The sequence below is a fragment of the Cavia porcellus genome, unplaced genomic scaffold (assembly GCF_034190915.1).
Source record: "Cavia porcellus strain 051 isolate PalLab524CR breed Dunkin Hartley unplaced genomic scaffold, mCavPor4.1 scaffold_13, whole genome shotgun sequence".
In the NCBI taxonomy this organism is placed as follows: domain Eukaryota; kingdom Metazoa; phylum Chordata; class Mammalia; order Rodentia; family Caviidae; genus Cavia; species Cavia porcellus.
In genome coordinates this window covers 7,674,131-7,702,089 of record NW_026947496.1, presented here as the reverse complement: position 1 = coordinate 7,702,089, position 27,959 = coordinate 7,674,131, and the positions used below count along the sequence as shown (strand labels likewise).

Genomic DNA, 27,959 nt, shown 5'->3' with positions numbered 1-27,959 from the left:
CATGGGGAGTGGCCGCGGGCACCGGACAGTCTGGCACGGGATGTATTTTCCTGGAACTGCTTATCAAAACTCAGCCTCTGCCATTTCACTTCGAAGGGTAGATTGAGTGGAAAACTGGCCCAGGGACCAGGAAATTCACCTCGGTTCCTGCTCGGCCACTGGGTGACCCTGCCACAGGTCATCCTCCAAGTGGCTCTCAGTTTCTCCACGTGTAAAACTGGACAATGAGATGAGTGTTATTTCTAAGGCACCCTGGGGAGTCCCGTGATTGATTGTCAGTGTAACTATGGCAGAGGAACACTTTTGGGGACTCAGCCCTGCTCTGACGTGGGCTGCTCTGATCTGGTAACTCCTTATCTCTTCCAAGGGTTTTCAAACCATAGCCCTGGCCTCCTGTTCATGGCTGGCTGGCTGGCCGTGTCCCCCTAACCTTGTTAACACCATCCTGGCCAAAGTAAACACTGACACTGGGAAATGCTCAGTCCAACATAATTAGGAAAATGACTTGAATAAAAGATGGCATTAGAATTACTATTGTGCTTAAGTTAGAATTCGGTTCCAAAGAGCACACTCTCTAGTGAAGTGATCTGCTTAAAAGATTTTTTTTGTTTTGGTTTGGCTTAGTTTCTGTCTTTTAAAAGATGCAATTTGTTTAAGCACACTCATGCCTCAGTTCAGTCCTACTCGAGGGCTTTTCTCCTTCACTGAGGACTCACGGTGGAAGCTGGGACTGTCAGCAGCTATTTACTGTTAGCTACATGACGTGGTCTCACAGCAGCCAGTGCAGCTGATGTCAGAAACACAGCCATGCCCAGACCTCTGCAGACAGCATGGGTCTGCTCTTCTCAGGGTGGAGACCCGCACGCGGGACCCACATGGATGAACTGCTGGGTTCCTGTGTGCTTCCCAAACCTGAACATGCCGCATCTCTTTTGAGCAGGGATGCAAAAATTCTTAAGGATAGAAATGTTGAAACCCCAGATTCTGTTCTGAAACACATTTTTAAGAAGGACTTAGTGCTCTGAAACTCGCAGTTTTTATGTTTGGTGTGATAACAGTCAGTGGAATTATCACATCGTATCTCAACAATCGTTCTGGTGCACTGATCCCTCAGGCATTAACCCAGGAATTTTCTCCAATAATATTATCATTTGTAAAAGCAGTAACATTTAGTAGATCACCAAGCGCCTTTCATATGTTATCTGATGGGATATCTAAAACCCTACAACCTGAGGAAAAAACCAGGGGCGAAATAAGGAAGTTGTCTAAAGTGACGAGTGTGTTCAGCAGCAGGGCCCGAAGCCTGAGACCAAGGAGCGGCTCTTGGCCAGCACACCAGGAAGACAGACTGCCTTGCTGCTGCTTCCCTGGACGGACACTGCACTGGGAAGGCCCACAGGTGCCCAGGGCACGGCCTCACACCTCCACAACCTCCAGGCTGTCGCCTCCTCCGGGCCAGTTTGTTTTGAGTGCGGGTCTTCTGTTTTTGTGTTCCTACTTCCAACACACCCAGCTTTAAGTAGTTCTGTCCCTTTTGTATAGACGTATGCACACAATCCAGAAAGGGCCCTTGAGCTACCAGCACCATTTCTGCTGTGGGAACAAGATAATTTCATGCAAACAGACGCATACAACTTTTTATTTTGTCCTCCATGCCTTCACTCTTAACCTCCAGCCCCAATAGCACCCCAAGAAATAGAGTTGGACAAGAATCAAGCAGGTCTGGGAGCCTCTCCTTTTCAGTAGTGCTTTTTTGAGGTGGGAGGGTAGTATTGTGGATTGAACACAGGAGTTTTGTGATGAGCTACAGCCCCAGCCTTTCCCTTTTCTTTCATTCATTCATTCATTAACGCATTCAATCTTCCTGTCTTTCCGAGACAGTCTTATGTAATTGTCCATGAAAGACTTCAGCTTGCAATCCTCCTGCCTCAGCCTTCCAAAGCCCAGTGATAATCTTGTCCCAGACCCTCCCACCTGGCCAGCAGGGCGCCTCGGCTCCAGCAGGTGGCACTGTTTTCTCCTCGTGAACCGCTCCTCGCGTCCCTGGTAGAGGGAGGTGACCACTCTTAGGAGGAGGGCCTGTGAAGGTTCCTTCCTTTTTTCATGTTCTTGGTGAACTGAAACCAATCCCAGCAGGAGTTGTGCAAATGGCACGCCTCTGCTTTGCAGATCATTCTTGTTTCTCCTGGACTCTGGTGCACACAGCTCAGTCCATGAGAAGGAAAGCAGGACTGGAGCCACCCTGCTGCTGCTGCCATTGCAAGCACGTGTTCATGCATACCCAAGCATGTGTTCCCCTGTGCACATGTGGGTTGCAGGCCTTGGCCACCATCAGCTCACCCTCTGGGGTCCTGGGTTGGGCCCTGTGCCTCACTGAGGGCTCCCAAAAGCCTGAGGTCATTGCCTCCTTAGCCTTCTCGTGAAGCCTCTCCCAGAGCGCCTGTGCTGTCACTTGTGGTTACAATGCGTTCCCACAGACTCAGCAGCAGGCTGAGCACAACTTCCTGTGTCTGTCGCGTCCCTGATCACCGCTGGCCCGTGCTTACCAATGTCCCAGAGCGGGGCCCAAGCCTCCAGCACACTCTGAGTGATGTGAGGAGAGCGCAGTGGAAACAGGAACGTGGGCATGAGCAGGCAGTGGGTCCCACGCGTGGCTCCGACTTGTATGCGACAGCAGGCCAGGTAGCCCGCTGTGCTGGCTGTACGCACACTAGGACTTCTGAATCCCCACTTTCCCTAGTACAGACCCTCACGGTACTGAGAGCAAATGTTCAACAATGTGTTTCTGTTCGGTCATAAACAAAATAATCCTCTAGAAAAGACGAAGCTGTTGGGCAACGCATTTAAAGTCGCGTTTCATGATGTTTTCTGCTTGGGACTGAATTTTCTTGCGTGCCTCCAGTTCTTTGAGAACTGTAGCAGAGGCAAGGGGGAGGGTGCTGGGTGTTGGACACTTAGTCCCGAGGAACCTGTGCCGTGCCTGCCTTCCTGGTTCAGATCAAGAAGTGAGCACTGCCTTTTCGTAAACATCCCTCAAAGCGCTCTTTCTCTGAGGCTGGAGGCTGAAAGAATGCAGTAGAAATCCTGTCCGGGCCAAGAGTTGCGTCATGAGCCCTGTGTGATCAATAAGTACATTGTGGTGGTGATTTCATAGCTGATTAACTTGCATGTCTACAAGCCAACACTTGACTTGCAAGGCTGGTCTGGCCGCCCGATGTCAGCGCGGCCTTTGCTCACCTGCCTGGCAGCGGCTGGGCCGCCTTCCCGCAGCCCGGAGCAGCCCTGGGTTTCGCCCTGAGTAACACCTCGGCCGAGCCTGTTCTCTGCGAAAGTGCGGCGGTCTCCCGCAAACTCCAAAAGACGAGATATTTAGTGCTGGGAGGGCAAAGCTGAACCCAGGGCTGCACTGGCCAGGTGGCTGTGGACTGTGGAACCCTGAGGACACAGAAAACGTGGTGTGGCCACTGGGACCAGTGCAAGAGGCCCGACAGTGAGGACTTACTAACAGGATGCCCCCAGAGGACAGGACTCAGGAAGCAGCCTGTGTGTTTGTCAGCTCACCTTTGAGACTTTTCAATAATTATTTTATATCGTGTCATCTTTTAATTCATGTCAGGATCTTCCACCTTCCTCCTGGAGTTTTCATATTCTGCTTTGAAAACTTTCTGTTTCGTTTTTAAGGAAGTGAATTCTTGGAGTCCAGTTTTGTTGTCTCAGACACTTTTAATCTCATCCGTCAAAAGGTAAATAAATCATTGTGTATTTGGGAAAAAAAACTGGCAGGGAAGCAGAATATGTTAAAGACTCTTGCTTTTCATTGGGAGTAAGATTTCCCAACTGGAGAATCTCTGTTTCATTTTGCCTCTGGCTAACATCTGAAGATCAGTAATAAAGCTCTATGCAAATACTTTCACGTATTAAAAGAAACAATATTTTGACACTCATTGACACAAGCAAAAAATACAACACTAAATTAGTGTTCATAAGAACAATGAAGAGGTTGTTCACGCACACACACGGGTGATCGTGAACGATGCTGTGCTGGATCGCAGGGAGGGGTGCTCTGCGCAGCCAGGCCCGTGGAGTTTGCCCAATGGGGTTGTTCGAGGCATCTGTAGGAAGAGACCCTTTTCTGTTTAACAACCTCAAGCATTTGCTGATCCTTGTCAAACTGCTGAAATTTGTAATCACTGAAAAAAAATAGTCATTCTCTAGAATCTGATTAAGTTTCTCTGAAAATTTTTAAAAAATATTTTGAAACTTTCAAATACTGAAGAAGTTAAATACTTTGAAAATACTAATTTATCATAGGCTTATTTTTATATTCATTTATCTTAATTTCATTTAGAGTTGTATCGACTTAAAAGTTTTTAAAAAGTCTCCTGTGAACATATCTATGTGTTTTAAGCAATTGAATTTATAGGAACACTCTTGATTTTTACTTTAAATCTTGGAAAACAAAGGGGGCTTTTTGTATAGTTTTAGAAGTGTGGACAGGAGAGGGGTTTTCTCTAAATTACTGGTTCCGTATGTAGTGTGATTTCCTTTCCTCCATGTCATCACTCTCAGGTGTCTCTGTCACAACCACTGTTTTCCCGAGTGTCACTGGCTTCCCTTTTTGGCCCTATCAATCAAGAACTATACAGAGGCCACCTCGGGAAGTCACTCTGACACAGACCTTTCAGGGTCCCAGGCAAGATCAACTGCCTAAAAGCAATCTGACCTCCCTATAGTGGGATATTTTTACATTTCAGAAACAAAAATGCAAGGAACCAGGGCTGAGTCTGTTTTTTCCAAAGTACCGAGGAGAAAAGTGGATTGACCCTGATCTGGGGAGGGCGGCCATGGGGAACATGCTGGGAGTGAACTTTAGGCAGTGCGGGTGGTGAATGGATCTCTGGGCCCCTGGTTCCTGGACTGCACAGGCCTCGACAACTCCCTCACAGGAGCCAGGGGCAGGGTCTCCAGCTGCACCAGGCCTCCCCACTCCTCGTGTGACTGCTGCCCTGCCACTGAGCATGTCTGGCTTGCAGTCTGGGCACCGGGCCTGCTTCCCTGGGGGCCCCACCTGGGCCTCTTGGAGCTGCCTGCTGGGCACTGAGCAGAGCCAGTGTAGCCCCCGGATCTTATGTGGGTTCAGCGTCTTCACTTGAGCTCTGGGCTTGCTGGCCAGGAGCAGAAACCAACTCTGAGACATTTGGGGGAAGGGATCTGTCGTGAGGAGTCACAGTGACTTCACCAGGACAGGAATCAGATTCACTTATCCTCTCCTGCTCCCTCAGGACCCTTTTTCCAGTCTCCCGTCAGCATCTGCCAGAGGGCTCCAGCCACGCAGATGCTGGCAGTGGTCACACAACAGTAGTGCTTGACACTGTTCTCTGGCTCAGCCTCTGTCTTCTCCCACCAACATCTTTGAGACTAGTGACCCAGCAGATGCCAGGTTTCTGTGCCTGACGAGGGGCTGGTGGGCAGGAGGCCCGGCACAGATCACCTGGTTTGAGTCCTCTGCCTTGACCACCTGGGGTGGAGACAGTTTTCCTCACTAGGAGGAAGCTCCAAGAACGAACCAACCTGCTGGCACAGGAGACCGCTGAGCTGTGTCCACAGCTCCTTCTGAGGCAAGTGCTGGGGTTTTAGGCCCTTTCTGCTGTACAAGTGTTGGAAGGCTCCAGGCCAGGTGCAGTGCCCGCATGTGTTGGCAGAGCTCTACAGGTGCTCACCAAGGATGTCCTGCTGCTGGTCAGGGCCCCCGGTCAGCTCGCAACAGTCCAAAGCAACATTTCTAGTTCTGTGGGAAATGCATGCTAGCACTGATGCATGAGAAGGAAACGGGGAGGGAAGCTGAGGCTCTGATCCAGGGCAGCACAGGCGCCACTTACTCACTCTGGTTTCAGTTGCTTCATCTTCAGGGCGCATGCAATGGAATGAGCATGGCTCTGAGGCCCCTTCCAGCTATAAAATTCTGTGGCTCTGACTAACAGACTCAGGATTCAATCGCCCCGCCCTCTCGGCCTTCCTGCCCCGTGCCATGTATGGGTGCAGGAGTTTGGTCATGGAGATGAGCTAGATTCTCCAGGCACCAGTGACTTTCTTGAGTGACATAATCCCTGTTGCTGTCATCATCCCAGTGATGAGTACAGTGTATCACAGATGACCACTCGTTCCTATAAACACCAGTTCTTAGGTCCAGGCCTCTTCTAGGCATGTTACTCACATTGGCTAACATAACCTTTAAAACTACCCCATGAGGTAGGGACTTGGTTTAACAAGCACAGGAAGTGAGCAGAGAGCCCTTACCCAGTGACACCCCCAGCCTGTTGCTCAGCAGCTTGGGATAGGGGCATAGCCAGTGTTTTCTCCTGCAGGTGATTCCTGGGCAGTCTGCCCCCTACCCAGCACTGCCCCTCTCACACCATTGGTGCCTCTTAGCTGTTCCCCCAGGTCTGCCTGCTGCAGTGGGAGAGGGGACAAGGGGCGCTGTCTCGCTTGTGCCCATAACTCCGAGAAGGCTGTACTGCATAACAAGCTAGGTCTCTCCTGGCTGTCACTACTAAAGAAACTGCTGCACAGACAGGAAGTGGACAGTCACAAAGAGGAAAGAGGGGGACTGTTCCTCTAGAAGTGCCCCTCTGTGAGTCCCCAGCAGCTGGTGGGCAGGCTAAACAGACAGCTGGGTGGTGGGCTGCACACTGTCTGGTGTGGGAGCCCCAAGGTGTCTCCAGACTGAGATTCTTGCTGGATGGCAGAGGCACCATCCATGGGACAGACATGGGACGCTCTCAGCAGCACTTTTTATCAAATAGGAAACTCTGAAATCAGCTCCATCATTTCTTTTTACTCTTTAGTGTGGATCACAAAAAGTGTTTGTCTGTGTGGCCCACACTGTATTTCGGTTGGACAGCACTGTTTTACGTGATCTTGTGAAGTCATATCTGTGTTGTGTGTGTGGGTAACACGATAGTATATAATTTTACTTAGTGGTGACAATGACTGTCAACACTAGAAAGGTCATGGAAAGGCCAGAGCTGGCTTCCCAGGAACAGGTTTAGGTAGCACAGCTGAGAATCAAAAGCAGGGAGAGGGACAGTGTCCAATCAGGGGTGGATGAATAGAAGGAAACTTCCTCCAGCATACCTGGGGCATTTAGATTGTTTCTCCTGGACCAGGAGCTGATTCTAGAAGGGCTTACCTGGGGATGCAGGTGGGCGTAGGTAATTGGAAACACCTGGCTGACGTAGGTGGCTGGGCGTGCTCAAGAAGCAGCCCTTCTGGGAAGTTGTGTGACAGTAGTGATGTCTGTGCCAAGGCAGAACATTTACAGCAGACTGAGAGTGGGCTTCCATACCATGCAAGTTCCAGACTGTGCACATTCTCTTGTCCTTGTGAGAACGCAGCACTGAACTGTGTTACAGGTTGATGGTCATGCATAAATCTACAATTCTAGATATTTATATTAAAAACACCAGTAGTAATTTTGCTGCCACAGTGAAACATGTGGCCTACGTTATATCTTTATAGTAGATTCTTCTAGAGATGGCTGCAGTGTTGTCACCCACTCTCCTGGGAGTGAGGAAAAGATTTTCTCTTTGATTTGGAGCTGGCCCTATAACCAATGAATCTCATAGAAGGTGAGCCTGCGACCTTCAGCTTCTGCTCCTGGCAGCAGCCACCATGTAAAGAAGCCTGGGCTGAGGCACAGGAGTCACGAGAGCCCAGTGTGGGGAAGAGGCAGTGGCCACGCAGAGGAGAACTGTGTTGTGTACAGCTCCAGGCACTTGGAGAGCCAGACCCCGCTGGCGACATCACCAGGGCTAAGCTGAGCCAAGTCCCTGCGCCTGTGAATCACAAGCAGCAAAAAGGCCGCAGCTGAAGCCACTAAGTGCAGATGGCTGCCCTCACAGCACCGTAGAGGAGGAGCGCAGCCTTGGCTTGTGGCCGCCTTCTCCTTCACACGTGATGGACATGGTCATATAGCTGTGCATATTGTAAGCTCATTCTTGTACACTCATTCACAATACTTGATTAGTGTTGTGCTAAACGCTAATCCAGTGGGTTATACAGGCTTAATCCTTTGTTGGATATACAGTGCTTTGAAAACAAATGGATAAAGAAATATTTGTAAATGACTGAACTAACGATACTGTCATTCAAACATGCCCTTTTTGAGACCTTCTTAAGAAAAAGAAAAATATACAGCAAAAAATAAAACAACTTAAGCTTCATTGTAATGCATAAATTGTTCATAATTTGAATTGTGAGATATTAATAGTTAAAGGCAATTGCCACAAAGTTTGGAGATAAACAAGATGGGGTGCCAAGACCTCCACATAGGCCTTGTGTTTGCCCCCATGCCCTTGCTACCTGGAGATAAGCAGGAGGAGCTGCGGGAGCTCAAGCTGGGCTGTCACTGAGACACAGCCTGCTGCTGTGGGAGGGGAGGCAGTGATCGCCAGCCTTGCTCCGAAGGGTAAAACAGTGCTGTTCTGTGAGCTACATCACCAGCTTCATGCGGAGAGGCCTGACAACCGAGGCCTAGGCTAAGAGCATGGCGAGTCTGGAAGGAGGCTTGGGGACCAGTCCGCATCCAAGCTGCGAGCTGCCCTCAGTGCTCCTCCAAATCCTGCGGATTCTCCCACCACGTGCACCCACTGGAGCATGAGAACCCCTGGGAAGGCACTGCCCACAGTCTACACCTCGGGAGAGAAGGGCCATGGGCAAGACAGGGGCACAGTGCCTGCCAGGAACTGACTCAGTACAAACAAAGCATGTGGCTGGGTTCCTCATCTTTGTAGGCTCAAAAGAAATTCTAGGCTCCTGTTTTTATGACTGTTTAGAGGAAAGCTGGGCAGGTTGATCTGTTGGTTCTGTAAGTAATGTTTTGTTGGCGTCTTCCCCTTTGTTTCCACCTTGCCATGGCTGCTTTGTGCTACAGCGGCAGAGCTGAATGGTGTGAAGGGCATGTGTCCCACAAGCCAACACTCAGAGCTCAAGCCCAACTCAGCAGCTCAGAGAGACCCTGCTCAAAATTTGAAAAGGATTAGGGATGTAGCCCAGCGTAGAAGGCTTGGGTCCAGTCCCCAGTACCAAAAGTTGTTTGTAAAAATAGCACAAGCTATATAACTTTCTACGTTGTGCTCCATTAATCAGTGGTTTTATTAATTTATTATGTTACTTTTTTCTGTTTGGTAATTTTGTATCTTTAAAATGCTAAGAATATCTTTAATCAAAGAAATCTACATGCCACCATGTTTTAATTTATGAAAAAAACTAGATGGGCTGAGAGTGCCCTCAGCCTAAACTGAGAGTTTATGGTACTTGATTTTGTCAGTATAGTTTTGTTTTGATTGGGTGGAATATTTGACTCTTATTTCCCAAAAAATGTCAGAGTAGAGGGTATTGTCCTGGGCTAACTTGGGGCCCACTCATCAGGAATAAGGCCTGGTCTACAACAGGCCACCCCACTGCAGAAAAGGCCAGCATCATGACAGCAGCTGCTGAACAACACCTGAACATAGAGCTGTGAAGGGGTCCACTCTTGCATTCGCCTGGAACTCTGATTTCCTTTTGTTCAAATTCACTAGTCAGTTAGTGTGTGTGTATCTGTATCTGTGTGTGTCTCTGTGTATGTGTGTGGAGGGGGGATGCTGGAGATAAAACTTGGGGTCTTAATGAGTGCCAGGCAAGTGCTCTACCAAGGAGCTACATTCACAGCCCCATGATTTTTATTGCCCTAGATTTCATAGACTTTCATAGACATTTCTTTTCCCATTTTAAGATGATTTTTATGATAGTAGTATGTGGAGCACAGACACACAGGTCTGAAAGCACCAGTCAAATACACATAGTTAAACATAACCTTGATTAACAAATCTTGTTATTCATGGATGCCAACTCAGTTAATAAGTGTTTGCAGCTTGGATACTGAACTGGAGGTTAATGGCGAGGTGGAAGCAATTGCAGAATCCAGATTTTTAAGACAAACACACATCACACCCCAAAAGGCATGCGTGGAATCAGGTGTAGTCAGTCGGCTGTGGTGATGGCCTTGGCTGTTCCCCTTCACCGGGCCAGCATGAACAGCCTCCAGAGCCGGCCCTCTCTCGGGCCTCTGAAGCACTTCCGCGTTCATCCTCAGACAGCCAAGTAGCAGACTTGAAATTTCTCAAAATTAAGGTTGTATTTGACGTCTCTAAATTAGATTTGTAAAGCGCATAGGTTAATTATACAGTTATAGGGAAGCATACATATAAATTGAACAAACATCTCCACCCATCCCAGCTTGGCTGTCAGTCTTGGGTTGTGTGGAGTCGGGTTTCCCTTCCTGCTCCTTCGGTGCAAAATGAACACAAGACACAGTCTGAAAACTGCATTGTTCATTTGCCACGAAGGGATATTTTTGAGTTGAAGACTCTGAAGCTCCAGTGCATTCCTTAGCTGATTTGCTTTCCTCCCTGTGGGATGGATAAAAAGCAGGAGCATTTTTTCATGTGAACTGGTAATCAGGTCAGGACTAAAAGTAAATAAGTGTCTGAGGAAGTGGCTAAGTCAGTCACATCCTTAAAGGGCATCAAAAGAATGTGGGAAGAGTCTGTCTTTTTCCTCCTCGATTTCTTGAGAGACAAAGAGAAGGCTGGCGGCTGAAGTGTGCAGCCTCACAACGCCTTCTTGCTGGGCAGCCAGAGCCGGTGGCGATTTGCTCAGACAGTGGCCCGGCGTGTCATGGGTCGTGTGGTCCCGCATGTGAACAGGAAGGGGAGCATGGTGAACTTTTGCCTCAGTTGTGCCATCCATCAGGGGATAAATGGAGCAGATCAACGTGTGCAGCTGTGCACAGAGGCCGGTGGCCGGGTCCTCCACACAGACGCCTTTGTCTCAACGTGATCTGGCGTCGATGGGATGCACCCAGCCTGGGCTTTGTGGCGAATTACTAACCCATTATCACACCAGAACACAGGACCATTTATCTGCTAATCCAGAGTGTCACCTGTTCTTCATTTACCAGTCAATAACCATTAATTATGCTCAGTGGAAAGTTAAACAAAGCCCTTTCTCCCTGTTAAAACCAGTAAACTATTCAGTAATAACAAATAAATCTGGAATTGTATATCCTTTCCCTTCCCATTCCCAGACGGGAGTCTGGTACAATATGAACTTTAGAGGAAATGCCTAGAAATTGATAGGTCAAAGGCCATAGATAGTCTGATGGAAAAGAAAAGGGTGGATTCTTGGCCCCAGCTTCCGTGCAAGCTAAAGGCTCCCGCCGATCCCTGTGGGGACAGAATGGGCCAGGGAGCTGGGCCATGTGTGGACTATGCCACGCTCACCGGCAGTCGAGTTTCCTCCTTTCATTTTTCTGAGCCCTTGTTTTCCTTCATGTGATTAAACCAGGGTTTTCCTGTGACCATTCTAGCACAAGTGTCCCTAAAGAAATAAAATTCGCCAAGTGGTCCTAAAAGACCTATCTGAAACATTTTTTAAAAAATGAAAATGTGAATGAAACACATTTAAGTGTATTTACCCTGTTACATATAATTCCTCAGAAAAATGTTCAAACAGAAATTCTATGCAGAAGCATAATTTAAGTTTTCCTAACAACTCTGGAAATATTTTGACGAATGGCAGAACTAGTGTGTATATAAAATGTGCGCATACGCGTACCAGGCTTGCTCAGAGAGGCGCAGAGGTGGCTTAATCGGGAAGGGTGGCCAAAGGGCAGCTAGAGCCCAGCAAAGCCACTACGACAGGTGCTGCCACTCACAGGGAAACAGCGAGACAAAGCTAACACGTTCCCATGGCCAGAGAGGTCCGTGTGCAGGCAGCTCAGGAGAGAGTGCATTGCAGGCCTCAGGGAGCTCCTGGGCAGGCGCAGGTCTACAAAGAACTCCCCAGGCCTCTGAGGGGGCCGGCGCCCATGCCCTGGAGCACTTCTCTGTGCCCTCTCCTGGCCCCAGCACTTCAGTGTGAGGGGCTAGCAAGTGTGTGCTCCCGCCGGGGTGTGAACTGGACCTCTGAAGAGAGTGCTTCCATTTGATGCCCTTTAAAAACTGACCAAGCAGGGCTGGGGATTTAGCTCAGTGGCATAAGCACCTGCCTTGTAAGCAGGCAGTCATGAGTTCAGGACTGGGGATTTAGCTCAGTGGCATAAGCACCTGCCTTGTAAGCAGGCGGTCATGAGTTCGATCCCCGATACTGATAAAAAGAGGAAAAAATAAATAAATAAAAAGAGAAAAAAACTGACCAAGCTCAACCCGTAGTAACAGTAGTAGAGCAATAGAACATGTTGTAACTAAAGGCTAGGGTTTTAGCTCAGCAGCATAAACACCTGTCTGAAAAGTGTTGTAACTGTGTGCACCAACTGGGGTCTCTTAATGCAGAATGAACGATATTATTTCATTAATGTGAACAAAACGGGTTCTCATCAAGGCAGTCTCCTCTGCCAGGTACTTTTTGGTATGTCGCTGATTTGAAATGATTGCCATTGTCCCCACCAGTGGGCCCCATCTCCAAGGCATGGGAAGCTGCCTTAACTGTCATCTTCCCCTGAACAAAAATACAACTTCAAATGGGAAAGAATCCAAACTATGACCTTCCTTAAAACAAAAAGATGATAAAAAAATAAAAAAACACAGATGATTTCAAATAATCCATAGTATACCAACAATATGAAAATATCCACAAGAAATGACTTCAAGTAAAAGGAAAACACGTTTTTTAGAAGGTTGCCACAAATTCACAAATAGAAAAAAAAGGAAAGGAAGAGAGAGCGAGATTAATGATTTTGTGGCATTTTCTAAGGAAAGGCAGGTAGGCTGGCATTTTGACTTCAGCTAGCTGTCTTTAAGCTTCTCTAAAGCTAGCCAGGGAACCATCTCTGGAAATAGTGTTCACCAAGTGTTAGAGCAAAGGTTCAATGCGTATAATATGGGGTCAGTGTCAGAACAAAGTACTTACTCTTTTTAGCTAGTTTATTTTGAGAAATGGGTGACAGTGATGAGGAAAACCATTTTTTCTTTGGATCTTTTTCTGTTTTCCTCTCTTCCCCTCCTCTCCCTTCCTATCCTCTCCTCTCCTCTCTTCCCTTCCCTTCTTTTTTTCTCTTTTCTAGTGCTGGCGATTGAACTCACAGCCTTGCACTTGCTAAGCACATGCACTATGCGGCCCGCTGAGCTGTACTCCCTGCCCTGGGCTTGGGCCTTTCTCAAAGGGACAGGTTCCTGTCACATGCCAGCCACATCCTGAACTGTGTAGAATGCTTTATAACTAACGTAGTTCTAAGCTGTGGACACTCTGGGTCTGGACACCATGGATCAAAGCCTTCTAACTCATAGAAACACATGGTGATGCTTGCCGCAGATTGCTGAGGCACTGTGCCCACCTGGATACTTCATTCCGTGAGAAGCTGCCATGTGATGAGACGGCCCTTGTCACCACTGTAGGGAGAAGCTGAGTCCCTGACTCTGAGTGCTGCTGTGGGAAGCCCGTAACCCTGGTGTTCATGTATTCATTGCCTCTCAGAAACCTAGTTAAAATAGTAAGGTTTGGACCAGGGGTATAGGTCGGCAGCACAGCACCTACCTGCCTGCCAAGCGTAAGATCGTGAGTTTAATTCTTGGTACCAAAAAAAATAAAAATAAATAAATAAAATAAAATAGTAATAGTCTGTATTTTGTGGTTGTTTCTCCATTGATGATTTCTTTCCAGTTGATACATTTTCAACTTCATGGGTAAGAAATGAGTTTATACTTTTGAAGAACTGAATGACTGAGTTTATTATCTCTAGTAAAATGATTTTTCCCTGCCTGCCATTGGTGATGGGTAGGAAAATTAGACAGCCCTTAGAGCTGTTCTTTCCTAAAGATACTGTTAAAAACCCTATTAGCCAGAGACTGTGAAAGGCTTTTCATAATTACACTATGGAAAGGTTGTTTGTCACATGCTGTTGACCATCCTGTTCCTCCAAGGCATACTACCTAAGAATCACCGGGATATAAAAGATAAAATGTTCCTGCTGGGTCCACACTCTGCAGCCAGGCCTAGGCATATGTAGCAAAGCAATCCCGGGATGCGTCTGAGGCATGCTGAAGAGCGCGAACGCCTGCAGGGCTGGGATATCGCACTGAATTCATGTCCAGCTTTCTGGGGGTACCCATCCGCATCTGATGGCGATAGCCCTGTATTCCCAAAGCGGCTGCCGAGTGCGACCTCACGTGGCTCTGCCTCTCTCTCTAGGCTATGTGGCTGATGCTGCAAAATGACGAGCCCGAGGACTTCGTCATCGCTACCGGGGAGGTCCACAGCGTCCGCGAGTTTGTGGAGAAATCGTTTATGCACATCGGCAAGACCATTGTGTGAGTATGCAGGCAGCACTTGCTGCTCACTGACCTACAGACTTCTCCCAGGCGGCTCCATTCTCACCTTCCCTTCGCACTCCCGGAAAGCCACATGTACAGTTCCGCGGGAGCGTCCTGCCTGCTTGCCTTACGTGTCAAATGTTTGCCAGCATCCAAACCTAGCCTTTTCAAATTGCATTTCTGTCTTATTTTAATTTTATTTTTGTTTATTTAGTCTCATGTTTTTATACTATATATGCTATCTTTTACTATTTGTTCCTTTCTATTTTACTTTTCTAGTTGTACACTTACTGGTCCAGTGTGATAACATTACCCAGGCTTTTGTACCAACTTCATTTTATGTGTCTAAAAGTTGAGACTCTCACAGACTCATAGAACAGGTTCAAGTACATTAAGGTCTTCTCGAGTAAGTTGTGACCCGATGCCCCTTCATCCTGAACCTGTGTGTGCATTTCCTGCAAACAATGACATTCTCCTACATAAATGCAATACAACCCTCAAACTCAGGAAACCCACAGTGATAAATTACTCCCACCTCCTCCTCAGAGCCCATCTGGGCTTTGGCAGTTGGGCCAAATACCAGACGATCCAGGTAATAATCACGCACAGCATTTATTGTTGCAATACTCAGATTTCCAAGTTATATTCAATATTTGGATCAGAATATTTGACCAATTTGTGGACAGTCCTTGTAGATGAAACATTCTTCTCTGTTGATGGTTTTTTATGGAGGTAAAATGTACATAATGTAAAATTTTCCAATTGTAAAGCCTAGGTTATGGCGTTAATTAACTCCGTTCACCCTGTGCACCCCTCACCACCATCCATTCTCAGAACTTCTTCATCATCCCATGTAATACCTCCTCCTCCCCCTTCCCGCCAGTAACCTCTGTTTTCTCTGCATGTAAATTTATCTGTTTTGGAACCGCATAGAAGTAGAATCTGACGGTGTTTGTCCCTTCTGTGTGTGCCTTATTTTGCTTAACAAGGTGTTCTCAAAATTAACACACGCCGTAGCAGTCATGGCTCTTCACACAACAGAATGACATTCCCGCGTGAGCCTGTGCCACAGCTGGTCTCTTTGTCTGGGGGTGGGTGCCTGGCCTGTTTCCCGCCGTGGCTGTTGGGAGTAACGCTGCTGTGAATCTGCATTCAGAAATACCTGTGTAGTCCTCACTTCCAGTTTTGGGGGTCTGTACTTAGGAGTGGAATTTCTAGGTCACATAGTAATTCTGTTTAACTTTCTGAGGAACCGCCAAACTATTTTCCAGAATTTGTTTTCATAACATAAGAAAGAACTTTGACTTCTAGCTATGATAGAATACAAAAAAGTTGATTTAGCCCTTTATCTTAAAAAAAAAAAAAAAGGAAACTATACAAAACACATGGAACATTTGTTTTAGGCTTTGAATGACTGGTGGTGGAAGTCACTCCAATATATATCATAATCAAAACACTGAAAGTATTTTGCTAATGAAAAAAAGCACTCCTAGCAAAGAAAGATAATTATTTACAGAAGAACTAATAAAAACTTTTTGTCAGAAAATGTGCAAGGCAGAAGGTGTTATGCAAGGAGAATGGTAACTTCTAATAGAAATCTTCAAGTTAAAATTCTGTATGTAAGAATATATATATTTTTAAAGATATGTGAATTAAAGAATTTTCTCATGCAAACAAAAAGCTGAGATGGTACATTGCAAACAACAAACAAAAATATGTGAGCTACAGATAATACAATGCTTAAAGAGCAGTTTAAGGCTTTGAATACCAATATTAAAAAAGAAGGTTCCTTAACCAGCAATCTAATTTCCCATATTATAAAAGGAAGGACACATTAAGTACAGAGAAAACAGAAATAAAGAATTAATCAAATGAAAATGACTATCAGTGAACTAAAGAATAGAGAAAAGACAAATTATCAATTTTAAAGGTAAAACAGGAAACATCAGTATTAGAACCTTCAAACATTAGTAAAATAATAAGCAGAATTAGTATAATAGGGAATACTATGAAGAATGTTTTGCTTGTCAGTTTGTCAGATTAAAGGACATGGACATATTTTATGAAAGCCAGGAATTTCCAAAACTGTCTACAGAAAGAATTGAAACATTATTCACTCTATATCTGTTGAAACTGAATTTTACTGGTGAATTCTAGCAAATATTTAAGGAGTAAAATAATGTTCTTTCTGTACATCTTTAGAAGAATGAACATTTCTCAACTTTTTTTATGTGTTCAGCATTACCCTGCTACTAAAAATAAGAATGTTACAAGGAATCTATAGACTATTATTCTGCAGAAACATGGAAACAAAAAGTCACTTATAAAATGTAAGCAAGTTGAATCTTTAAGTACACAAAAAGTTAATACACCATGACCAAGTGGTATTTATCTTAGGCATGCAAGGTTGGTTTAACATCTGCAAATGATTTTAATTTACTATATTAAGAAATCAAGGGAGACTTGAATGGTGGCATACACCTGTGATCCCATGTACCCAGGAGACTGAGACAAGGAGGATCACAAGTTGGAGGCCAGCCTGGAATCCATAATTGCCCCACCCAAAAAAGCAACGATATAAATCATACAAGTATATCAATAAATGCAGAAAAACATTTGATAAAATTTAGCAACTATTCTAAAGAGTTTTTAAAACTTTCAACAAAGTAGCAAAATACATTTTCTGAAGCTGATCAATGGCACCTAAGAAAAATACACAATTATTATAATTAATGATGCTAGATTGGATGCTTTTCTTCAAAAATCAAGGTCGAAATAAAGATTATCATTCTTTGTCAATATTTTCCTGGAGATTCTGTGCAAAACTAATGGAAAAAAAGAAATTAAAAGAGGCATATTTACCTTTATTCACAGATAGGCATAATAGTGAACATAGTAAGCCTAAATAACTTTCAAAAAGAGCAAGGAGATCTAGCAGAGGTATTTAACAGAGTCACAAACCACAAAGTCTACACAAAATAATCAACTTATTTCTGTGCATTATCAGTGAGCAATTGGAAATTGAAATAAAAATTACTATTTACAGTAGAATCAGAAAAACCTGAAATTGTCAAAGATAAATGTACTTGGAAACTTTGTGTACTAAAATCTAGAATACATTGAAGAAACTTTAAACAAAGGGACAAGTAGACCGTGTTCTGCAATTGGAGCACAGACTGTTGGTGTGCTTTTACTTTTCTTTAAATCTATCCATTTAGGGGAAGCTCACTAAAATCACAGGCTTTTTTTTTTTTTTGACAGCCAGTTATGAAATCTATATTGGAAATGCAAATGACCCAGAGTTGTTTTTAAAAAGCTAAGAATTGGAGAACACTCACTGCTGCATTTTGTGACTTCCGTAAAGCATAACTGCGTGGAGCTGCTAAGAGTCGGGTTTGTAGATCAGTGCAACAGAATTAAACACTCCAGAGACAGACCCACATGTGTGTGACCCACTGAATTTCTACTCAAATGCCAGCACAACTCTTTGGGAGAGGCGAGTCATTTTAACAAATGATGCTGTGATATTGGATAATCGTGTGGGAGAAAGTGAAACTCAGCAGATATCTCATCTACAGACAAAAGTGAATTAGCTCTAAATATGAGAGCTAAAACTAAAAAGCTGCTAGATCAAAAGAGGAGAGAGCTCCACACATCAGGGTGACAGACTCCTTAGGTTGTTTTGCTGCTGAGTTAATGAGTTCTTATGTTGTACACATAGAGTCTCCTGGCCCACAGCTTACTTTTTTTTCTAACAGTGCCTTTCACATGACAAATACTTTACATAACATTTATGGCTGGTTATGTTGTGGGTATTTGTTTTCATACATGTACACGTCAGTTTGGGGAAAACACCAGGGTTTCTTAGGACACAGAAAGAACCATTTTTAAAAGTGGGGGCATGAGATATAGTTCAGTATAGCTTGCCTAAGGTGCATAGGGTCTAAGTTCAATACCCAGCACCACAGAATAAAAGAGTATTAATTAAATGAATAGCACAATTTGTAGTCTCTGCTCTTTGAAAAGGACTACTAATAAAATGAAAACTCAAGCCACAATTTTGGAAAAAATAAGTGTAATTCATATATCTGATAAAACATGTATCTATAATATAAAAGAACTTCAATAATTTACAATAAGAAATTCAATTGAGAATGAGTAAAATTCTGAACAAGTAACTTCCTGGAAGAACATACTCAGCCACAAAGCACTTCTGAAAAGCGTGTGCAACCTTGCCATTCTTGCATCTTGGAGATAATGCTTGGACTTCAATCCTCATGAGTCATCATGTCCACTTATGCTATAGTCCAAGGGGCTTACGTGCTTATTTCTTTTTTTAACCTCACTGTCTTCCCCAAACTGGTGTGCTGTTCTAACATAAGATGCTGTATCTAGCTTCTTTAGAGAATACCACATGCTACAAACCTATCTTGAGGACCGCCAATCACAATAGCAGGCTTTAAAATCTTCAGTACAGGAAGTGTTTCACTTGGTTTAATCCGGCCCTTTCCAGCCTTAACCTGTACATTTTGGTGCTGGGAACTGAAGCCAGGGCTGGGACGTCGTGAGCACACACTTTACCAAGGAGCTACACCTAACTTCTATGAGTGTATTTGCTATGAGTGACCCGGCTGGTGGCTTGAAAATGGCAGGTGGGCATTGTGATCGCCTCTGCACCATTCAGTCTGGCCACTGTGGCCTTGGCCTGTGGACCCTGGTGGACAGCTCCACTGGGAGAGGACAGGGTTCTCCAGGTCGCTGCTAAGGAAGGAAGGGATATGCAGTGTGCATCTCACTGTCACATGTAGTGATCATTGGGGTGAACCCCAACTTGTACCAGGGCCCACAGACTCACAGGTTAAGTCCATGCTGGGTGCTGTCACACTGAGGAAGCACAGTGACGCTGACTGCCCTCCCTAGGCCATCAGCAAGGCAATAGCAGAGCCAGGATCCAAACTGAGCACTTGGCTGGTGTGTGAGGCCGTGGGCTTCATCCTGAGTCCAGAAGAGGCACCATTTGTCATTGTGCTGCACTGTTCATCCTCCTGGCTCATGCCCTTTCTAAAACCTTTGCGATGTGACGGTAGTGGTGAAAGCAGAGCCAGGCCTGCATGCCCCTGTGGAAGGGAAGCCGCAGCCACCAGCTGAGAGAATAAAAGAGGGTAATATTTGGCTTTCAAGCTTTCAAGATCCCAGATTCTGGTGGAAGAAAGCTAGATTTGGAGGATTTTTCACTACATACAATTTTGGTCTTAAACTCTGTCACTAGAAGCAGATCCACCCTGCGCTGTAGCACCTTCCCAAATTGCCAGGCCACAGGCCCTGCTTCCCCTGTCTGCAGCTGTGCCCCCTCCCCTGCTGTGTCTGTGAGGGAGGTGAGACCTCCCTCAGTGCTCCCAACAGCTGCCCAGGACAGGTGCTCAGTAGGTGCTTCACTGCACACAATAGTCTTCAGAGCCAGCTTGTCCAGAAAGACCTGGCAGGGTGGCCCATTGTCACCCTGATGTCCCTGGTCTCATGGTCCACATGACTGACTGCACAATGTAACAGCTAGGGGGAGGCCACCAGTCTTCCTCCTAGACAACCTCACTGGTGCACAGGGATGGAGCAGAGCAGGAGGGCTGAGTCAGGGGAGACTCTGGATGGACAGGATTTGGTGGACAGCTCGATCCAGAGACTTCACTAGTGGCAGCACTAAGGTTGAAAGATTCTGTATGTGGGAGGACCTGCAAAAAATAGTAGATTTTCACCCTCTCAATTTTCACCTGCTGTGCTTCGTGTGCTTAAAGGGAGGTTAGCAGGCGAGACATGTAACTTGCACCAAAAAAGAAAGAAAAATCAAAGGAAGATTACAGATCTTTTCCCGAGTTTCTAGACTTTCTGTGCAAACTGGTAGTACATGACTCTTCTTTACTAGGCACACCAATCAATGTCTGGAGCATCCTGCCTTGCGCTGTTTCAAAGTCTGTTGCCTTTCTAATTCTGCCACTGTCTTTGTAAGTACTTGATGGCTGTAATAATGTCCACTGTTACAGAATTCCATCAAGTCATCACTGTCTATTGGGAGACTTCTGTGTTGAATACATGAGGAAATAGCACACTGGACTGAGTTTGGATGCGTTAGTGGAAGACACTCAGAGGAGCAGATTAGTCCCCTGTGCCACCCTCATGAAAGTTAAAGCCATTAAATTTTCACACAGTCATTTGTGTTGGGAAGGAGGCTTGTGACAGCAGGTGCTGTCCGGGGTGTATGTGCATTTATTTGTTTGTTTGACTGGGGTGGTTGCACGATGGGGGGCTCTTTCTAATGCTGTGTTTGATTTTCAGTTTTCTGTCAAGTTACTACTAAATCGTATGAAAAAGAAACACTGCACTCCCACAATTAAGATGATGGTAGGATAAACCAAACAGGCAAATACTTGTCTTGACTAATTTTCTGTCATTAATCTTGTTAAATTTTGAAAAGAGAGTTGTAGAAACAGCCCGCACCCACATGAGTTCTGCCGTGTGCCTCAGGAGGAAAGGCTGCTCGGGCAGTGGAAATAGTTATCATAGCTTGTGGTGCTGTGCTTGCGTTGTTGGTGAGAATGGGGGTAAAACTATTACCCATAAAAGAAGCCCAGTTCTGCAAAGAAGCCAAAGCACCTTTCTGCACCCATGCACCCCTTATTTGCGGTGTTTCCCAGCAGGTGGGCCCATGGACCTGGGTCCTGGGAGGATGAGGAAGGAGGAAGGCCCGAGGTCACGGAGGGTGGCGGGCTTCAGGGCAGGAACCCAGTGTTCCTGAGCCTGGCCCATCCGCCCAGTGTGCTGCTCTGCCGCTGCGCTGATCTGAGGCTGCTGCTGAGCAGAGTCCAGGTGACGCACTTCCAAGCATCCTACGGAAGGGCAGTCAGCAGAAGAACCATGTGGCTCTGTGTGTTTGCCCATCTTACCTCTAACCGTGCTATCTCAGGCCCTCAGATGGCTTTGACTCCCACTTAGAAGCATATTAAATTGTCCCATCATGGCCAGACTAACCAAGTGACAGAAATGTGACTCACTTCAGTCACCAGCACACAGAGTCTGCCATTACACCTAGAAAAACCAATCATGGCAGGCAAATGTGTGTGTGATTACCCGTGCTGAGCGGAGGTGCCATGAGCTTCCAGAATGTTCTCTAAACAGACTGAGGCCTTTGAAGCCACACTGTGATTAGTCACCCAGCGGTGAGGTTGGGCTGTGACCACAGGGGAGCTCTCAGTGGTGGCTTGCCTGAGCCCTGGCTTCCATTCTCAATATCATAAAACAAGGCAGGGGGCTTTTCTCCTCACCTCCTCTCTTAGTCTTGCTTTCTTCCTCTTGTCTGCCCTCCTGGGTTCTCTATCTCCCTGTTTCCCCCTTGGAGTTCTTATCATTAATTATCATAAGCTCTTGAGAAATTTACATTTTTTACCCATAACAACTTAAATACTTGAGCCTCAGCAGATCCGTGCCTCTCTTGGCTGGTGCTGATGCAGTGCTGTGCCTTGGTACCTGAGGCGACCCTCTCTTGTTCCGACTGCAGCTGATTGGTTCACTGAGTCCCAGGTCAGTTTAGTGCTGCGCCGAGGAGTCTCAGTCTGAAAATAACTGCTACCTGGAGTTTTGTAACCAACCGGCCTGCACAGTGCCCAGGAATATCAGTGCTTGGTTAAAGATACTCTGCTCGCCTCATTTTTTCTCAAAGACAGAGTCATCAAAAAGAGTCAAAAGACATTTCCTTGCCCTTGAGAACTGTTGAGCAAACTGGGTGACAGTTAATAAAACGACAGTCCTTACACATATACCTGCACAGGTGTTGATGTTGTGCAAATGGGTGGCTCAGTGCCAGAGTGGAAGCAGGGTTAGGATTGGAGGTGAGTTTGGAGAAGGTGAATGGGTCCAGCTTTGCTCATATGGAAGAAGTGGATGGTGGTTAAGAAGAGGGAAAACAACACAGGCATGGCATGAGAAAGCCATGGGGGCAGGCCAGCTGGTCGTATGTGGGTGCTGGGCAGGCTGGGAAGCTGCCTAGACCAGCTGTACCACACCGGACCACACTGAGAACTGTCTGCTCCTAGGTTCCTTCTGTGTCCCGGCCACTTCCCACATACCCCAGGGTCTTAGCTTAGATATCCTTGTGGGGTGTGCTCCATCCCCACCACCACATCTGTGCTAGGAGCTGCCCTTCGGTCTGCCAGCACCATCTGGCTTCTGCCGTCATTGCTCATGCCATGGTGTGTGTGGCCCCACCTCCAAGTTCCTGAAGGATGGAGATGCAGCCCGGTAGTGGAGGAGCGGCTGCATGGCATGTTATGAGGCAGGGGCAGAAGGAGGTGGAGAGAGGTAGTTACACAGTGGGGCCTGTGGAGCCCGAGCCCTCCAGTGGCCCTGCAGTGAGGCCACACTTTCTGTTGTGCAGCAGGAGAAACTGCACCCATCTCCTTCAGGCGGGGTAGTATACACCAGCTGAGTTTACACAAGCAAATAAAAAATGAAGTGGAGAGCAATGCATGCAGAGATAGCATAGGCTTCTTTAAATTGTCTGTGCATCTCAAAATTCTTGCACTGCCGTTTTGACAGCTGAGGAGAGCCAATGCTAGACCTTAGTTATTAAATATTTCTTTCTTTACTTTTGATTCCCCCACCATGGGCACCACCCCCTAGGGCTTTTTCCTTTGAGCTCCTCATGCCAGTCAGACTCCCTGGAGGTGAAGCATGTGAAAAGACAACTCCAGAGTAGGGCTTATCTGTAGAACAGCTCAGCGATACTGATGAAAAGAAGACAGAAATATTGGCCAGCTGACAGACATTATCAAAAATACTGTATGGGAGAGCGTCCTCATAAAAATGACCGTGCCCTTTAAAGAGGATGGTACACACCCACCTGCCACTTCTACAACAGAAGCACAGCCTGAGTCTGTGCCCAGGCAGCCTGGGGCTGAGTCTTGCAGTCTTGGCCCTCACACTGATTCCCACAGGACCTCCTGCAAGTCCCTCAGCCCTTTGAGCATCTTTTTCCTCATGTATGAACTGCAGGTTCCACTACCTGCCTGGTCCTGGCAGGCTTCGGTGGTTAGCAGCAGGCAGGGCCTGCATAGGGACGCGCAGGATGAATGTGAGCGCTGACATGGAGAGAGGCACCTTCACCCTGAAAAGCTGGAGAATGGACTTCAGTTTTCAGTTTTGTTGTAGTTCATTTGCTGTACCTTCTTGCTACCAGACCTTGCTTCCTTGAAGACAGTTATCATCACCAGTATATAAAATTAGAGACTTGGGGGCAGGGGTGGAGACAGCCCTGTGAGGGTGCCCTGTTCAGCCTGGGCTGTGTCCCCCTGGGGAACACAGAAAGGTGGGATGCGGGAGGGAGGTGGGAATGGGTGTGCTCAAAGTGTTCTCAGCATGTGGAAAGCGCCACACTGAAACCAAAATATTCTGAAAGCAAAACCTTATCCCCTGCCCTCCTATCCCCCAGCAGGTCCTCCTGATGCCAGAGGAAATAGATAGTGCCCTGGCCTGAGCTTGGGTTTCAGTCCTCCGCCTCCCAAGGCAACCGACTGAGCTGCCACTGCCTGCCCCCTCTCTTCCAGGCGCCCCTAACTCTCCTTTCCTCCACTTTGCACAAAGGTGTCTTCCAGTAACCTCTCCTCACAGCTCTCTTCCCCTTTAGCTCTCTGTTTTCCTGCTCACATTCAGCATCACAAAGGCCTGTCCTGCTGCTATGTCTCCTCTGGCTGGCGCTGGAGCCACAGGAGTACACACATATTCGCTTTGGCGACCACCCCCACCTTGAGCATCTTGCCTGGGAGCCCAGCCCTAGGAGCTCCCAGCTTCCAGGAGATTGTGCCCATCCTGCCGCAGATGTACTCGGCGCTGGAGGAGACTTAGGGGGGTCCTGGGGGGCAGGGACCTATGAGATTTTCCGGCATGCACAGTGGGTTACCCCGCATAACTGATTCTCTCATGTTCCACGGAGATTGTCATAGCCCCAGCAGTAAACCCCACCCAGCGCTACCTGCCAACCCATGTTACCTGGGGCCCTCTTGGCCCTTTCCATCTGGGAATGTGTGGTGTTCTGCTCTGATACACTGTCCCCACTTATTTAAAAATAATGACTTGCTCCACTCTATTTTTCTTTGGTTACTCTTTCTGGAAGTCCTGTTGCCCTCTCCTGCATGATTATTTTGATAGTGTCTTCCATATATCCACATAACACACTGTGACTGCAGGTTCAGGCGTTGTCTGTCGGCCTCTTATCCAAAGTGAGAGGAGCTTTGTTCCCTTTCTCCCTCCTGCCCCACCCCGCCCCTCCTATTTTCTTATTGCTTGTTACGTTTTCATTTTTGATCGGTTCCATACTTGATGCTACATTTCCACGACTGGCGAGTGGCATCTTCGTTTCCATAAAGTGTGGTTGCTTTGGCGTTACTGTGTGAGGTCCTTTGTTTACCACCAGTAGCTCTATTGAATGCACTCTCTTTTCTCTGGCTACTTTCTAGGCATCTCCCCGCCTTGCTCCAAGTTGCCTGGCTGTCTGAATCCCGCCCAGCCCTTCCTAAGCAGCCTAGCGGTCTTGTGGTCCCACCTTCCTTCTATTTTTTATGACTTTCTGGGAGAGTCCCTCAACTTCTTATTGAGTTTTAAATTTCTGGTTGTCTTTCAATTTCTACAATCTCTTAACCTCTTAAATTGCCCTTTTATAAGCCAGTTTGGGGGGTTCTTCCCTGTGTCCATCTTTGTGTCTGAGGTATGGGGTGGGGGTGTTTGTTTTGATTTGGTTTTAGTTTTCTTCTTGCTCTTTCTGTTGCCCTGAGACCTGTCTAGCCTGGCCTTTCCTGCTTGTTGTTCTCCTGACTGGGTGGGAAGGGGGGGGGGGTTAACCCTCGGTTTTCTGCTTAGGTTTAAACATGGGTCCCGGTGTGAGCCTGGTGGGAGCATGGCTGGCACTGACTGTGTGGCTTTGGGCCAGCCTGGGGCCCTTTAGTGGGAGACTCTGGTGCACAGGAGTCTCCTGGTGGGAAGGAATGGGCTCACCCCACTTTCTGGGAACTCATATACTAGCATAGCTCCCCAGTTTCAGCATCCTGACTCCCCTGGGCTAGTGACCTTTGGCTCAGCACCCTTTTGCCTCAGGCTGATTGAGATGCTTGCTTTGTGATAAGGACTAAGGAGACCTGGCCCAGCGGGGACTCCTGCAAGCAAATGCAGCTGGGCGCATGCTCAGCCTCTAAGCTGGACTTCCGCTAGGCCTAACGCTCCTCCCAGCTTCCAGCTTCCAGTTCCTTCCTGACCTTTCAGCCTCTTGAATGCCCTCCAGTTTTGAAAGGGACATGAGAAGAAGCAAAAATGAGTGCAGACCACCATCTCTCTGCAGGGATTGTTCCAGGTCACTGGCAGAACTCTCACTGCAGCTGCCTTTCCTTCTGTGTCCACACCCGAATAAACGGCCTTTCTTGAACATGAATCCAGATGCTATGGGGAGCCCGCAGTCTCTCCAGGGACTGCATTGTGCCCTCTCATGCCAGTGGGCTGCTCCTCAGCTGGATTCAGCTGGTGGATTTTGCTCTTGGAGTTCCTTAGAGGTCCCTACTTAGGTACATTGTAGTAGAACCTCATAGGGCCTTATTGTGCATGATTCTGTTATTTGTTATTATCTTCTGTGGCTACTTAGTGCTTCCAAGGAGCCAACAGTTTATTTTTTAAAAATGAGTTGTGCTGCATCCCTGCTGAGTGAGCTGCTGATCTGCATTAGTGGATAGTAATGCCTGTTATTCAGCAGGTCCTCTACTCTCTGTCAAGCTACCGTGACCTCACTGACATTTCAGATCCGCTTTGAGTCATAGCGTTACTTACTAGGACACGTTAGCTGTTACCTTTTACTTGTTAATACAAGTGTTTCACATATTGTTGTAACTGAATGTTTTTTGGCCCTTGGCCGAAACTTGCAGACCTAGTGGAAATTAGAAAGTGATTTTACCAACTCAATCCTGCTTTGAGCCATTTCCTGGTTCCATTTGATTACTCAGTGCAGCTGTATTAATTGTAGATGACAATGGCACGACCTTAGATACTGTTTTAACTCGAGACAAACATTTACAAGCTTGAAGCCCAACAGATAGCATTCAGATAGCACAAAAGGTTTGGTGGGAGCACAGACATGTAAGTGTCAAAATAACTTTCAGGTTGTATGTAACAGGCCTCTAAGAGGGAAATGCCTTTCCTTTAGCCTTTTCCTGTTTCAACTAGTGTTACAAATCCCAAATGCTGTCTGTGACAGGAGAAACAATCAGAGAGAATCAGTAATAGACACAGAAAATCAAGTGGGCCAGCCCTACAGCCTGTTGATATCAGTAGGAATTAAGTGCTTTTCTGTAGCTGAGGGTAAGTAAACACCGTTCACCCAGCTAAAGTAAGGGAAACAATTCTGATCTGCAGGCCAGAGCCATTGAGGGTGGGAACGTGGACAGTTTTAAGTTTTAAAGGGTAGTTTTGGCAGAAAGAAAAAATGCAATGAGAAAACAGGAGGAGGAAGAGAAGGAGAAAGCCAAAGAAGGAGGAAAAAGGAAGAATATATAACAAAGAATGACCTATGACCCATAACACTGAAATCATTTACTCTCTAGTTGTCCTTTACAAATACATTTGCAGACTCGTAGTCTCGGGACGTCACCGGCTTGGGCTCATTCCTTTCCTGACCCACGTGCTCATCGCATCAGGGAAACCTCTCCAAGTGTTTTCTGTGGCTTTCCGTGTGTGTTTATCTGATTTCCCAAAACAAAAGAATTAAAAGTAAGTTTGAGTCACTGCTTATTGAGCTTGTGAATCTGAGGTTTACCAAATGAAAGACGTACTGGAATATATGCCCCATGGTGGAGTGTGTGCACACACATGCCCAAGTCGGCGACTACACGTGGAAAATGGCAGCCCCGTGCAGAGTTTCTGTTAATCCTGTGGCTTGGGGAGAGATACTGCAATTAACATATCCACAGACTCTGTGTGTCTTTGTGAAGTACAAAGTGTGGATAAAAGTCAAAACCTTCCAGTGAAATATCGATACTTTACTGAAAGCCGACCCAGATAAAAGGTTCCACCTAAACAATCAGCTTCAGAGTTAGCCATGTGTTGTAGGTTATGTTGTTGTAAGACATTTTCAATCTCCATACTGCAGAATGTCCACATACCACTTCCAGGTGAATTTTCCAAAAATTGAGCTCTGATCCCGTCCTCATCCCTGGCTTTGAAATTCTGAGCTTTACGTGACTTGTCAAAGTGATCTGATTCTCAGTGTTACGAAAGAAGAAGTTAAACCAAAGAAGTGAATTGCCAACCCCCCTTCAGGTAACGAACTAATGTAGAAGTCCAGTTTCTGTTGCTGCAGACATTATGCCGTGTTCCTCTCGGTGTTGGGGGCGGTTTCACAGCCCCCAGAGTCCACAGGCCAGTTCAGCAAACTGATAAACTGATTATTCTTCTGGCAGCACAGTGCTTCCTTCCCCTAATGCTGTCAAGAGGAGACTCGACCGAATATTCAGATGAACAAACAGAAATAAATGTTTGCAACCCGTTTTAAAATATGACCTCTCCGAAGTGCCCCTTTGGGGGCACATG

General features: G+C 46.5%; 1 protein-coding gene across 2 annotated transcripts in view; it reads left to right on the top strand.

The window, feature by feature from the left end:
- Gmds (GDP-mannose 4,6-dehydratase) overlaps positions 1–27,959 on the top strand; it is a 515,013-nt gene that overhangs the window by 397,340 nt on the left and 89,714 nt on the right. For both annotated transcript variants that reach the window (XM_063259789.1, XM_013145063.2), the window contains one exon: positions 14,230–14,348. In XM_063259789.1, coding sequence (XP_063115859.1) covers positions 14,230–14,348 — 119 coding nt within the window. The remainder of the gene's footprint in view (positions 1–14,229; positions 14,349–27,959) is intronic.